Source organism: Cucurbita pepo, chromosome 3 (genome assembly GCF_057944985.1).
Source record: "Cucurbita pepo subsp. pepo isolate OVF chromosome 3, ASM5794498v1, whole genome shotgun sequence".
Lineage (NCBI taxonomy): Eukaryota > Viridiplantae > Streptophyta > Magnoliopsida > Cucurbitales > Cucurbitaceae > Cucurbita > Cucurbita pepo.
Window position 1 is genome coordinate 13,682,286 of NC_141800.1, and position 14,916 is coordinate 13,697,201.

Genomic DNA, 14,916 nt, shown 5'->3' on the forward strand with positions numbered 1-14,916 from the left:
TCTTTAACTCAGAAGCAAGAAAAAAATTAATCCCATATTTAATTAGCATAATCAAGCTTGTTGAACCATTAATTAAGAGCTTCTAATTACTTTTTTTATGGAATATTTTTAAGGTCAATTTTGATTTTGTCCTCTGTTTGTAGGGGTTGTTTTCATTATACTTAGGCTACAAATATAGGACATGTTTAGGAAGGTAAGAAGAATAATATAGTATAGAAAATATATATTTGAGGAATTTGAAGGAAGCATGTGAAACAAGGCAATGTATTTATAGTACTTGATCAAGCATTACTTAGTAAACAACCTGAACTAGCAACTTTTAGGTTCTTTCCCTATGGACTACCTCTTACCTTCTCAAACATACATATCAAACCAAAACAATTGCATTTTTTGAAATTATTACTTACCTACACACATACTCATACATATACTATGACGTACCTATGTATCCTACACTCCCCAGCTTGACGAAACTAGATTGCTCGATAATTCCGATAGACCCAACAATGCCGACGACGACGAGCACGACGGGATCTGCAAAATCGACGACATTATCATGTCAATTTGCTCCATTGCCATTTGATTGGCTGCCAAGCATTGATCTTGTGGGTAATAACCATTTGGAAAGCTTGATAATTTGGTAAATGGGTCAAGATCTTGCGAAGGAGCTGAAATTTGTGGAACTGATGAGCAAATATTTTCCTCACCAACTTCGCATAATTTTGCGGGATGCAAAATCGAACCATCGACGTATTGAGGTAGTGTAGTCATTGGAGTGACAAACTCTCCGCTTGCAACCATTAGTTGATCGGAGTCGAGCGATTGGGAATGGTATCCGCCCAATGACTGCCACGACGGAGGGTTATGAGGTAAAAGGTTTGTTGAGGGGGAAAATGAAGGCAGCAAATGAACCAAATTGGCATTTGGATTGAGATTGGAAAATTGTTGAAGCTTATAATCAATGAGATCATAACCAGCTTGTAGAGTTGAAGTTGGAAGACATGGCTGATCTTGATGGGCTGAGGTGGTCAGAATCAAATTAGGGTTTGCATTGAGAATAAAGAAGCCCTCATTATTAATGGAAACATTAGGGTTTTGGAGATGGCCAGAAAAGGTGGTCAAAGCTGAAACCTCATGAGAGATCAGCTTCTTTTTTATGTTCGAATTCCAAAAATTCTTCACTTCATTGTCCGTTCTTCCCGGTAGTTGCTTTGCTATCTGAGCCCATCTGAAAGAAACCCAAAAGAAAAAAGAGGTTTAGAAAGTTTCGAGACTCGGGTTTAGAATCAAAGTTGATATCTTTTTTTCTCTCTATATATAGGTCGGTGCAACATTTTCGGTAATTTAGTATCCTTTATGCACGAAGATAATCAATTTGACCGGAAGAGAAATTAGAGAGTAAAAAAAAGAAAGACACCTGTTGCCAAGAATGCTATGAAGTTGAACAATGAGGGCAGCTTCTTGGGGGGAGAAGCTCCCACGTTTAAGGTCGGGTCTTAGATAATTTATCCATCGAAGCCTGCAACTTTTTCCGCATCGTTGTAAGCCTACAAAACATACCGAAAAATTATTTGAAGGATGAAACAATATGATTGAAATTTATGGAAACTCAACTCCGGAGTTAAGCTTTCGAGTTTAGTAATAATTGTGAGGGGGAAAAGAGAAGGTAATTACCAGCAAGCTTAGGGACAGAGCTCCAACAGCCATGGCCGTAAGTAGAAATGTAATTGACAAGCTTCTCGTCTTCCTCGGGTGACCAAAGCCCTCTCTTCACTTTCTGTTTGTTACAGCAAGAATGGTGCCCCATATCCTCTCTCTCTCTCTCTCTTAGAGGGTTATGCTTTAGAGAGAGAAGAAGAAATGAAAACAGAAAGAGAGAGTGAATGACATTATGGGAGTGTGAAGGGAAGGGAAAGGGGTAATGAATTTAATGTTGAGGAAGCTGTACGGTTGTGGGCCGCTTAGGGCTCATGCCAAATGCCCTACAACCTCTCCTTTTCGTGTCTACCAAAAATACTACGGGAGTATGAAAAAAATTATATACTAGTATAGACTCCATAGGTGAATACCTAAATAAAAAAAAAAAGTAGTCAAACGGAGTATAATGGTGAGATCCCACTTCGATTGAAGAAAGATACGAGTGTCAATGAAGACGCTTGGCTCCGAAAGGGGCTAGATAAACACAACTACTATCATTTTTTTACGCAATTTTCATATATGTAAGATATTTTGGATCGACCCTAAATTTTGTGTTGGTTAAGTTGGTGTTCGAGCAACATGAATAGATTTGACAATCTAACTCAACTCAATCCAACACTCCTTTATCATAATCGCACTTTTGATAACGGTGAACTTCCAATTGTGCGGAATTCACTTCCCAGCAACAAGTGAGTTAAGCTAATTTGTTCTTACGTCGCCTATGGTCATGCTCGAGCCTCTGACCCTGGATCAAGAAGAAAGTTTTAGAAAACGGGGCAGAGAGATTTCAAAAGAGAGCTTTGAAAGTAAGATTTGAAAGATTAAAATTGGTGTTAAATGTGATGCAAGCAAAAAGACGACAACAACAGCTTACAGCATATAACTATCGGGTAGGGAGATATGACTGTCCAACACTCCTTTTTGAGTTAGATTGAGTTGTCGAGTTGTTTTTTTTTTTTAATTACATTAAAAAAAAATCATACTTCTTTACAATTCATTAATAACTAAATTCTCATAAAACTCAAATATCAAACATTTATAAGCCACAACTAATTAAGATGGGTTACAAATGTCAAATATTTTTTAATCTTCATAATAATCTTAAAAGTAGGGTAGACTATGTTGGATAGTAACTCTATTTTCGAGTGGCAAGAAAATGTCAATCTCATAATGGACTCAAATTTTTTGTTTTTAAAAAATTCAATCCAGCCCAACCCAACCCAAATAAAAATAAAAAATAAAATAAAATACCTCGTACACGTCCCAGTCCACACCCTCCCTTTCTTTAAACTGCCCATCCATACCCACTCTGGCCATTCAACCTTCTGTTTCTGAGTGTGTGAGATATAGAGAGTGAGACGAACGCAAACAGACTAATTTTCCTCGGGTTACAACATCGGCGAGATCGAAGGAACAACTCAGCATTCCATCGAGAATGAGGCACTCGATAGGAGAGACCATTGCTAACTAGAACAAACATGATATGATATGTTGAACAATATGATAAGTTGAATGATATGACATGTTGAATGATACAGTACGTTGGAAGATATAATATGTTATGTTTTATGACATACACGACATGCGATGAAATGTTTTGATATGAAGCACAACCTTGAGACATGTTTTGCTGTGTTACCAATGAAATGGAGAAAAATGGGGGTGTCTTATATAGTTTAATTAATGTGAAAATGTTGGGATCTCATGCACACATGTATGTCACATGTATTGGATATTTCTCCTTATGATGAGTACGAACCCTTACATATTGAAAATGAAAATGATTGTCATGTTTAACATGATGCTACAACGGACACTATTTCTTCCTAGTGTTCAGTAACAACACTAGAGATGCTAGCCCTACCAGTACGAGGACTAAGGGGTGTGCGAATCACTTGGAGGGTCCATATTCACACATATGAGTCATGTGTAGAGTAGTAAATACACCTTCGATGACTCGAATAAGAAAGTTATCTAAGAGAATACAATTTTAAATGATAGGTCTCATCCATATTTTATGTGTGTGCATTCCCTAACCCTAATAGTGTAGTCACTTACTATTATTTCTTGGAATAAATACTAAGTCACACGCTATTTTTATATTTCAGGTAAAGGCAAGACACTTTATATGGTTGACGATGGCATCACATCAAAGGCCATGGAACCTATATAGGGTAGTTGTATTTATTTTTCATAGACTTTAGGTTAGTGTAGGTCACTGCTCGTTTAATACTTTCTTTTGTTTTATTTTAATTTGCTTTAAATATTTTCCTTATTTTACCTTAAGACTCTGAATTAAACGTAAAAGTCCATAACATCGTATTATAAAATTATTTTAAATGAATGTTTCCACGTAAAAAGATTATATAATATACATGGTAGAGATTCTAGTTCCCTTTAGAAACTTGGGTCATTATAATTATTCTCATAACTTATTATAAATGATAAGCAAATGTATCTTAAATTTTTTTATGATGGTAACACATTGTTGCTCCATAGTCTCGAAACTTTGATACGTTATCTCTACAAACCATACAAAAGTAGGTATCACATAAAAAATGAATCCGTAGCAAGAATCAATTAAAATATTTTACAACTCAAAAACCGTCACTTCAATCATTATAACAGATATATTATTCTCGATATAATAACTCATTATTTGCTCTCTTGAGCTTATTTCAACGTAGTAGTCATACTATAGGTTTAGATAGCTCAACTTATTTGAACTTGTCTTGGTCATATGATTTATATCACCTAGTCCATCTAAACTCATCACAATACTTATGGTTCACATCAGTTGAGCTCAACTTATATTTGAGTTTACATGGATAACTCCTTTGAGCTTATCTCTATATTAGGGTTCACATAGTTGGACTCAATTCTATGTTTGGATTCATATTATTTAGGCATGACCCTATTATAATCACATCGTTGTGAGGAATCATTTAAGCATGACCCTATTATAATCACATCATATAAATGTAAGGAATGACATCACTGTCGTTAGAAAATATCCAACAATAATTATATCATACACACACATGAAGTGACCTTGCAACCCTTAAGACACAACCCTAGCAGAATCGTTTCATATGCATGCAAGGATTGACTTTACAAACTATAAGGATAGAACCCTAATAGAATCATTTCATATATACGTAAGGAGTGACCTTACAAACCATTAGAACACGACTTAAGTAAAATCATTTTATATGCATGTAAAGAATGATCTGAGCAAAATCATTGCAAATCTAAAAGAGTGACCTTTCACGCTATGGTTGAAGCACAAATAAGTCTAGCACATTTTACTTTTAAGCTTTAAGCCTTAATATGCAATCTCCTCCCTAGGCTTTAAACAATATTATAGTTTACTATTCATATTATAGCTTTACTCATTCCATTTATAGCTCAAACCCTACAAGTAGATCCTATACCTATGTTTATTCCCATTCATAATATCATAAGATTAGATAAATTAAGTCATACTTAATCATTGTTCGACTCAAACTATAACATAAAATACTCTTTTACACTCAATAATAAGTTTTTTTTTTTTTTTTTTTTTCCTTCAAATTCTTTGAAATCTACAAATTAAGCCATAAAATTAGTATAATAAGTATATAGATAATGAAATTATATGAAATTAAATTTTACCCATATTAAATTTTTACATATGAGATCCATTTTTTACTTTTCCCAAGACAAGAGAGTTAGAGTAAAAAGGGTGTTTCAAAAAAGGTTAATAGGAGCATAGTGGAGTTATGAATTATTGTACTCTTGTTTTTTCTATAAAGATGATAGAGTTTGAATGGTTTTCTTCTAGAAAAGTCAATATCATGTCCTGCTCTTTGCTTATATGATCAAATATATCAAATTCTCAACATGTCTTTACACAAAATCAAAACCATTTCCTTTCTAAATCCTCTCAAATCATAATACAATTTTGTTTTATTCTATGTCTTTTATTTTTCAAATATAATCTCGTGTTTAGACTGAACCACACCTACCTTTAGTACATTTTATTTGATATTCATATGATGTGAGATCTCATGTCGGTTGGAGAGGAGAACGAAATATCCTTTATAAGTGCGTGAAAACCTCTCCTTAGCGGACGTATTTTTAAAACCGTGTGGCTGACGACGATACGTAATGGGTCAAAGCAGATAATATCTGCTACTGGTGAACTTGAGTTGTAACAAATGGTATCAAAGCCAGTAACAGGACGGTGCGAGGCAAGGGTTGAAAAAGGGCTAGACCCTCTCCATAGTAGACTCGTTTTAAAACCGTGAGGCTGACGACGATACGTAACGGGCCAAAGCGGACAATATCTGCTAGCGGTGGACTTGAGTTGTTATAAATGGTATCAAAGTTAGTTACCTGGTGGTACGAGATATGAGAAAGAGTAGGGCTAGACCCTCTCCATAGTAGAAGTGTTTTAAAACTGTAAGGCTGACGGTGATACGTAATAGGCTAAATCAGACAATATTTGTTATCGGTGGGCTTGAACTATTACATTTAAGTTCTTCAAACATAGCTTAATTAATTAAATCTACGAGGTTAGAATTGAAGTATACATCCCCATTATACTGTCCTAAAATTTTAAGAGAGAGAAAAAGATATCCGATTAGTCACCAAGTGATTAATACAAGACGAAAACCTAGCAGACATTTTTGTGAAGCTATGTGCAATGTCATCTCACCATCATCTCATCAAATAAAGAACAACATTTTATCATCTTCATCAAGTGCTTGCTTCAATATTTGGTGAACATTTGAAAGATACATTTATGTCATATGCTCTTCCAATAATTTTTCTTTATTTGTATTGCACTCATTAATCATTAATGATTCAACCACTTATTTGTCAATACAAAGTATTTTATTTGTTGATATTAACCTTGTATTCTTGAGTACCAATCTACTTACTTCTCGCTTCTAAAATGAATTTTTCTAGCATGTTTTGTCCTCACTTATATATATTCTAGAAAAAATTTCAGAAGCAAAACACGTTGAAGTATAGATTTTCACCGAAAAGGAAGTGTATCTTATTGGTATATGTAGTAACTTTCAATTCTTTTAAGCATGTCCCAGTCATTTTATCTTCAGGATCACTCTCGTTTAGATAGACCTTTGGTTCAAACATGCCTCCTTTGAATTACGAATCCTTATTTAAATCTTGGGTTTGGGTAATTACATGAACTTATCGAATTACCACTCTTTTTCGTAATGGATTCAAACCTCAAATCTTTTAATCGCACATTCATACTTTATATTAGTTGAATTACGTTTAAAATGTATGAATTATGTTTAAAAAAATGTATCAAATCTATCAGTATACTGTGACAAAAGAATGAAGCTGACTAAGGAATAATATTTAATACTAGAGTACTATATTAAACTTGATTATGTTCACATTTAATGATCTGAATAAAGACAACAAAATTTAATTTTATACTTTTTGACTGTTCATTCAAATAATTAATGCCAATAATATTCTCTTTTTGTTCCTTGTTTGTTCATACACAATAATTCCTCAAAATACAAATCACTTTCAAATTGTACGAGATAGTGTTAATTTCGAAAAATTAGGTGCAGCAGAGACAGGGATTTGGTCCCATCTAATTATTAAAAAATTTATAAATTATTTATTATTTTCCTTTGACTTATTTTGCTTTTTAGTGGTCCACTCTAACTAATTAAGTATCACTTGTTTAGTTATGGAGTCTGTCCCCTGTATTTATAGCTTGGTCAATGGCTATATCCGGTAAAGCTATACTTGGTAAAGCCATATATGGTGAAGCTATATCCGGTAAAGCTATATATGGTACATAGCTATATATAGTAGATGGTTAAATCTGGTAAAGCTATATTTAGTAGACTGAACCATATATATATCCCGTCCAGTAAAGCTTTGAAATGTACTTTCTATTCTCTGTACTCTCTTGTTGTACATGACTGAAGTCATCAATAAAAAATCCTTTTAGCCAGAGTTCTCCTTGCAATTCTCTCTATCCTTTTCTTTGTGATCATCTAGATCGAGCATGTGCGTTGTTGTGCGATCGTAACAATTGGTATCAGAGCAAGGCAAAATTCACCACGATCTGTGAAGATGGAAAGTTCAAAGATTGGAATTGAGAAGTTCGATGGATCCGATTTCGGTTTCTGGAAGATGCAGATTGAAGATTATTTGTACCAGAAAGATCTTCACGAACCTCTGTTGGGGGTGAAGCCGGATACCATGACCACGGAACAGTGGAAAGCTCAAGGATCGACAAGCCTTAGGGATGATCCGGTTGACGCTATCCAGAAACGTGGCGTTTAACATCATCAAGGAGAAGACAACATCAGATCTGATGAAGGCGCTGTCAAATATGTATGAAAAACCGTCGACTATGACAATGTGTATTTGATGCGTAGATTGTTCAATCTACAGATGTCTGAAGGTGGACGTGTTGCGGATCATATAAGTGAATTCAATATGATCATAAGTCAACTGGGTTCGATGGAAATTAATTTCGAAGGTGAAATTAAAGCGTTGATTTTGATGTCATCCTTACCCGAGTCATGGGATACTGTTGTTGCCGCAATCAGCAGTTCCCGAGGATTTGATAAACTGAAGTTTGATGAAATTCGAGATGTAGTTCTCAGCGAAAGTATTCGCAAACGGGAAACTGGAGATTCATCAGACAATGCTCTCAGTGTTGATCGAAGGGGAAGAAGCAAATCAAAGAGCTCAAACAAACATGGGCGTTCAAAATCAAAGAACCGGGAAAAATCTCCAAACAAACCCAACGTAACGTGTTGGAGCTGTGGGGGAAAAGGACACTGAAGATGATGATGATTCTATATACACAACAGAAGATGCTGAGGACGTTTTAATCCTTAGTGTGGATAGCCCAGCTGAATCCTGGATTTTGGATTCAGGTGCATCGTTCCATTCGTCTCCAAGTAAGGAATTGTTTCGAAATTTCAAATCAGGAAATTTCGGGAAGGTGTATCTTGCCGACAATAAAACCTTGGAGATTGAAGGAAATGGAGATGTCTCCATACAAACTCCAGCAGAAAATCAATGAACATTACAAGATGTCAGATACATTCCTGGTCTCAAGAAGAACCTGATCTCTATTGGTCAGTTGGATAGCACAGGCTATGCAGCAGAGTTTGGAAAGAGTTCCTGGAAGATTGTGAAGGGCGCCATGGTTGTTGCGCGTGGCACAAAATCCGGAACCTTATACACTACTGCAGAGTGTATAAACATGACTGCTGCTGCTGAGAGTGCTTCCAATTCAAGTCTATGGCACAATAGACTTGGACATATGAGCGTCAAAGGAATGAAGATGCTGACTGCGAAAGGAGCTTTAGAAGGCTTAAAATCTGTTGATATGGGTCTTTGTGAGAGCTGCGTTATGGGCAAGAAACGAGTTAGTTTCACAAAGGCTGCCAGAGAACCGAAGAAAGTGCGGTTGGAAATGGTCCATACAGACGTCTGGGGACCATCTCCAGTTTCATCACTTGGTGGATCAAGGTACTACGTCACCTTCATCGATGACTTCAGCAGGAAGGTATGGGTTTACTTTCTGAAACACAAGTCAGATGTGTTTACCACCTTCAAGAAGTGGAAAGCTGAAGTTGAAAATCAGACCGGCTTGAAGATCAAATGCCTGAGGTCTGACAATGGAGGAGAGTACAACAAATCAGAGTTTATAACATTTTGTGCAGCTGAGGGAATTAGATTAATAAGAACAATTCCCGGTAAGGCAAGACAAAATGGTATTGCAGAAAGGATGAACAGAACCTTGAATGAGCGAGCAAGAAGCATGAGGATTCATTCTGGATTGCCAAAGACATTCTGGGCTGATGCTGTGAACACAGCAGCATATTTGATTAATAGAGGGCCGTCAGTACCCTTGAAGTTCAAATTGCCCGAAGAAGTATGGACAGGAAAAGAACTCAAGTACTCTCACTTGAGAACCTTTGGTTGTACTGCGTATGTTCATGTTGATCCAGAGAAGAGAGATAAGCTTGATGCTAAGGCTGTGAAATGCTACTTCATAGGCTATGGCTCTGACACGTTCGGGTATAGGTTTTGGGATGAGAAAAATATGAAGATCCTAAGACACTATGATGTGACCTTTGATGAAAATGTCATGTACAAGGACAGAGAGAAGATAAACTCTGAGACTACGAAGCAAGTGGGAGTTGAATTTGAGTGGCAAGAAAATTCACACAGTGATGGTACAACAGAAGCTCAAGAAACTCCTGATCCTATTGCTGAAGAACCAGACGTGGCTGATCCTATTGCTGAAAAACCAGACGTGGAGCAAGTTGCACCTGAGCAGGTGTTGAGAAGATCATCCAGAACTACCAGAGCACCAGATAGATATTCAACCTCATTACATTATCTGTTGCTGACTGACGAAAGAGAACCAGAGTCCTTTGATGAGGCCCTACAAGTGGAAGATTCAACTAAGTGGGAGCTAGCCATGGATGATGAGATGAGCTCACTTGAAAGGAATAATACGTGGGTGCTGACTGAGTTGCCTACAGGAAAGAGAGCTCTGTTGAACAAATGGGTGTTCAAAATCAAGGTTGAACCAGATGGCAGAAGGAGGTTTAAGGCTCGGTTACTAGTTAAAGGATATTCACAAAGAAAAGGCATTGATTATGCTGAGATCTTTTCTCCAGTTGTGAAATTAACTACTATCCGAATTCTACTAAGTATTGTTGCATCGGAGAATTTGCACCTTGAGCAAATGGATGTAAAAACGGCATTTTTACATGGAGATCTAGATGAGGAGATCTATATGCAACAACCCGAAGGATTTGCAGCTCCAAGCAAGGAGCACATGGTGTGTAAGCTCAATAAGAGCTTGTATGGACTGAAACAAGCACCGAGACAATGGTACAAGAAGTTTGACTCCTTCATGAGCAAGAGTGGTTTCCACAGAAGTGAAAAGGATCAGTGTTGCTACCTCAAGAAATACACTGATTCTTATGTGTTTCTACTCCTGTATGTGGATGATATACTAATTGCTGGATCAAGTATGAGGGAGATAAACCACCTGAAGGCAAACTTGTCTTCAGTATTTGAGATGAAAGATTTAGGTGCAGCGAAGCAGATCCTTGGGATGAGAATTTCTCGAGATAGATCTGCTGGCACATCAAATCTATCCCAAGAGCAGTACATTGAGAAGGTATTGTCCAAATTCAAGATGAATAATGCTAAACCCAGGACTACCCCCTTGGCAAATCATATTAAATTGTCAAAGGGGCAATCTCCTAAGACAGTTGAGGAACGTGAGCACATGGCATCAGTTCCGTACGCTTCTGCAGTTGGGAGTTTGATGTATGCTATGGTCTGCACTAGACCTGACATAACACATGCAGTGGGAGTTGTTAGCAAGTACATGGCAAATCCAGGGAAGGAACATTGGGAAGCTGTGAAGTGGCTTCTGAGATATCTGAGAGGTACATCCAATACTACACTTTGTTATGGCAATGGCAAAGTAGTTCTGCAAGGTTTTTTGGATGCTGATCTGAGTGGAGATGTAGACTCCACCAAGAGCACATCTGGGTATATCTACACTATAGATGGAACAGCAGTGAGTTGGATGTCCAAGCTTCAGAAATGCGTTGCTCTTTCATCTACTGAAGCTGAGTACGTGGCCATAGCTGAAGCTGGAAAGAAGATGATATGGATGACAGACTATCTAGAAGAATTAGGCCGGAAGCAGTGCAAGAAGATCCTTTATACAGATAGTCAGAGTGCCATACAGTGGGTGAAAAACCCAGTCTATCATTCAAGGACAAAACACATTAGAAGACGGTACCATTTCACTCGCAGGTTAGTGGAAGAAGGCGATATGTGTTTGGAGAAGATAGAGGGTGCAAAGAATCCAGCAGACACGTTGACAAAATGTGTTGATGTTGGAAAATTAAAGCTATGCAAAGCCCTAATTGGTATGGTGTAGGATCAGTCTCCAAGTGGGAGAATTGTTGAGTTATGGAGTCTGCTCCCTGTATTTATAGCTTGGTCAATGGCTATATCCGGTAAAGCTATACTTGGTAAAGCCATATATGGTGAAGCTATATCCGGTAAAGCTATATCCGGTAAAGCTATATCCAGTAAAGCTATATATGGTACATAGCTATATATAGTAGATGGTTAAATCTGGTAAAGCTATATTTAGTACACTGAACCATATATATATCCCGTCCAGTAAAGCTTTGAAATGTACTTTCTATTCTCTGTACCTCTTGTTGTACATGCCTGAAGTCATCAATAAAAAATCTTTTTAGCCAGAGTTCTCCTTGCAATTCTCTCTATCCTTTTCTTTGTGATCATCTAGATCGAGCGTGTGTGTTGTGCAATCCTAACATCACTCTCACCCTTAACCTTTTAAAACATATTTGCTAGGGAGAGGTTTTCACATATTTATTGAGTGATCTCATATCAGTTGAAGAAGGGAACAAAACATTCTTTATAAGAGTGTAAAAACCTCCCCTAACAGACGCATTTTAAAAAGTGTGAAACTGACGGCGAGATGTAATGGAACAAAGCATACAATATCTGCTATTGGTGGGTTTGAGTTGTTATAAGTGGTATAAGAGCCAAGATATCGAGCAGTGTGCCAACAAGAATGCTGGATAAACTTCGAAGGAGTTAAATTGAGATCCTACATCATAAACAATTTTTTATATTAAATTATTATGTTATATTCAAATTGGTTGGAATGGTGATTCTCTAAATTATTTAAATGAATGAGTCATTTTCAAAACGACAGCTGCACATAATATTGGACAAATTTGTATGACGCAAGATTTGATGAAGTGAATATAACTTTTTTTGATAAGGTATGGAGAAATCCGAATGAATGATATGTCAAATAATTTTAACATTTATTTATTTATTTAAATATATTTGTAGATAATCAAAAAGAATATTACGTAGGACCCAAGTTTTGAAAAATGTTTCCCTTTTTCTTGTAAATGAAGTGAGCAAAAAAGGGTCGACCGAAGTGTCAATGGAAAACCCTTGATTTTGTATCTTTTATCACACGATTCTCACAAGTTTTCTCCAACTTTCTCCAACTTTTTGAGAGATGTTCTCAACCGAGAAATCGAATCATCAATTTTTAAGATGGCAAGTTAGATTTTTTTTTTTTTTTTTTTTTTTTTTGCTTGTTTTATAGTTTAATTAGTTGATTTCACAAGATTACTTCTATTTAAGTACATACCTCGAGCATTTTGTACAAAGAGTATTAGGTGGAAGTAAAGAGTTAAATGAGCATGATTTAGAGCTTTGATGATATGAACCAAGAGACATCAATCATATAAAATATATTTCAATGAAGATGTAAAGGAAATGTTAAAATTATCAAAAGATATTTTAATTCATGTCACATTGAAGAGAATGAAGATTCATTGTTATAAATTTTGGGTGGATTACAATTTAGAGTTATTTAGAGTTATTGTATTTCATTAATATATTTTAAGACATTTTATTTACTTTAGGTTACATTTACATCAAGGTTAATCATAAAGTATAAATGCTACACCTCTTGGAATGCCTTCAATAGTTTCATTTTGAGGCTATATAAAGCCATGTATGTTGTATTTGTAAGTAGACATGGGAAATGTAGTAAAAAAAAGCATTTGTGCTTTCTTTAGTCAACGACTAAGTTTCTTTGCAATTCTATGTAGTTTAGGTTGCATGTAGAGTCATTCAAGTTCGACAAATCTTGCTTGTGGACTGATTCGAATCTCAAACAAGTGTTCTTGCGTTGAGATATTAATCAACAAGAATCATTCAAGTTAGACATGATCAATCTTTTTTGTGGAGTGATTAATCTCAAAAAATGTTCTTGCCTTAAGATATTTGATCAATAAGATAATTCGAATCTTATTCCCCTTGTAGTGATTTTCACGTATCGTTTCAAATCAAAAGAAGAGGTGTTGAAGCTAATAAACTTGAGACACGGTCAACAATGTCTCAACACTTGAGACACACCAAACAAATCATGAGATTGGAGGCACTATGTCTCAATGGTAGAACTTTTGATGGAAAAACATGAATGCAAACATAAAAAAATTTGTGTTATTGAGAGATCGTTGAGACACTACTCCTAGCACTCGATTTTGAAGAGACTTTTTGGAGAAGAGAAGACCCTATTCCGATTTCTACAAATTTTTTTATGTAGTTTATGTTATAGATGTTTTCTATGCCGTTTAGGTTTTGTATTAGTGACCATGAGTAACTAAACTCTTAATTCTAGGAATTGATGTGGTCTCTAGACTTTTTGATTTAATGAACTTTTCCCTTCATTGAATATTTTATTTCATTCATGTTTTTATCTACATGATGTTCAAGCAAAAAACAAAGGTCGTTTAAAAGATCGAGGTAAGAATATGCACAATTTAGAGTAGGCATAAGAGTTATGTCAACGTAAGGCGTAAAAACTTGGAGCTTGAGGTAGGTGACAACGTATTCTTGAAGGTGTCTATAATGAAAGGCATCTTGAAGTTCAAACAAAAAGGACAAGTTGAGCCTATACTTCATCGGACCTTTTGACACTTTGGATTGAATCAGTTGGTGACATACATATTAGCTCTACCATAATCCCTCTTCATGGTGGCATAACGTATTCCACATCAGAATATCTCGCAAATACTTGACTAACCCAACACATGTTATAGATTATAGACGAGGACTTGAGTTATTCCAAGCTTAAGGTACATTAAAGGATGGAAATTTCTTTTGGATGGATATGATGTACCAACAAAATAATAATAATAATAATAATAATAAAAAGAAAAAAAAGAAGGTTGTCCCTAGTTACTTAACTTGAGAAAATGGAGAGTTAGGCTTTAGTATAAATAAGAGATCTATTGTCTTATTAAGTCACAACAATTACTTCATTTCACTCCACTTGGGTGGTTCGGAGCCATTTGAAGAATATATTTTATGATGACTCCAGCTCAGGTTCTCGATTGATCCAGCTTATGTCTGATATGCTTGGACCATTTTCAACCATTTTCTACTCTTCGAGAGACATTTTTGAAACTTCCTATGGTGTAGTATGGCAATTTTTTTTTTAACTAATTTAATTGGAACTAAGTTTAGATTATTTTATGCAATTAAATGAGTCAATTTCTTCCCTAAAAGAATTCTAAATTATAATTTTAGTACTTCATGGGTAGAATTAGATATCAAGAAGCA

General features: G+C 35.8%; 1 protein-coding gene across 1 annotated transcript; it reads right to left on the reverse strand.

Annotated features, from left to right (window-relative positions):
- Positions 1-250: 250 nt before the first annotated feature.
- On the reverse strand, positions 251-1,894 carry LOC111789874 (transcription factor MYB26-like). The gene is made up of 3 exons (XM_023670586.2): positions 1,675-1,894; positions 1,418-1,547; positions 251-1,228 (listed from the first exon to the last, which is right to left on the reverse strand). The coding sequence occupies exons 1-3, from the start codon at positions 1,805-1,807 to the stop codon at positions 451-453; spliced, it is 1,041 nt and encodes a 346-aa protein (XP_023526354.2). The 5' UTR covers positions 1,808-1,894; the 3' UTR covers positions 251-450.
- Positions 1,895-14,916: the final 13,022 nt, after the last annotated feature.

What these genes read in the sequence shown, in the direction of transcription:
- LOC111789874 (XM_023670586.2), bottom strand. Translation starts at nt 1,807, where the DNA reads ATGGGGCACCATTCTTGCTGTAACAAACAGAAAGTGAAGAGAGGGCTT. An exon ending in CTCTGTCCCTAAGCTTGCTG is followed by an intron (nt 1,548 to 1,674) that starts GTAATTACCTTC and finishes TATGTTTTGTAG; the next exon opens with GCTTACAACGATGCGGAAAA. An exon ending in CATAGCATTCTTGGCAACAG is followed by an intron (nt 1,229 to 1,417) that starts GTGTCTTTCTTT and finishes GGTTTCTTTCAG; the next exon opens with ATGGGCTCAGATAGCAAAGC.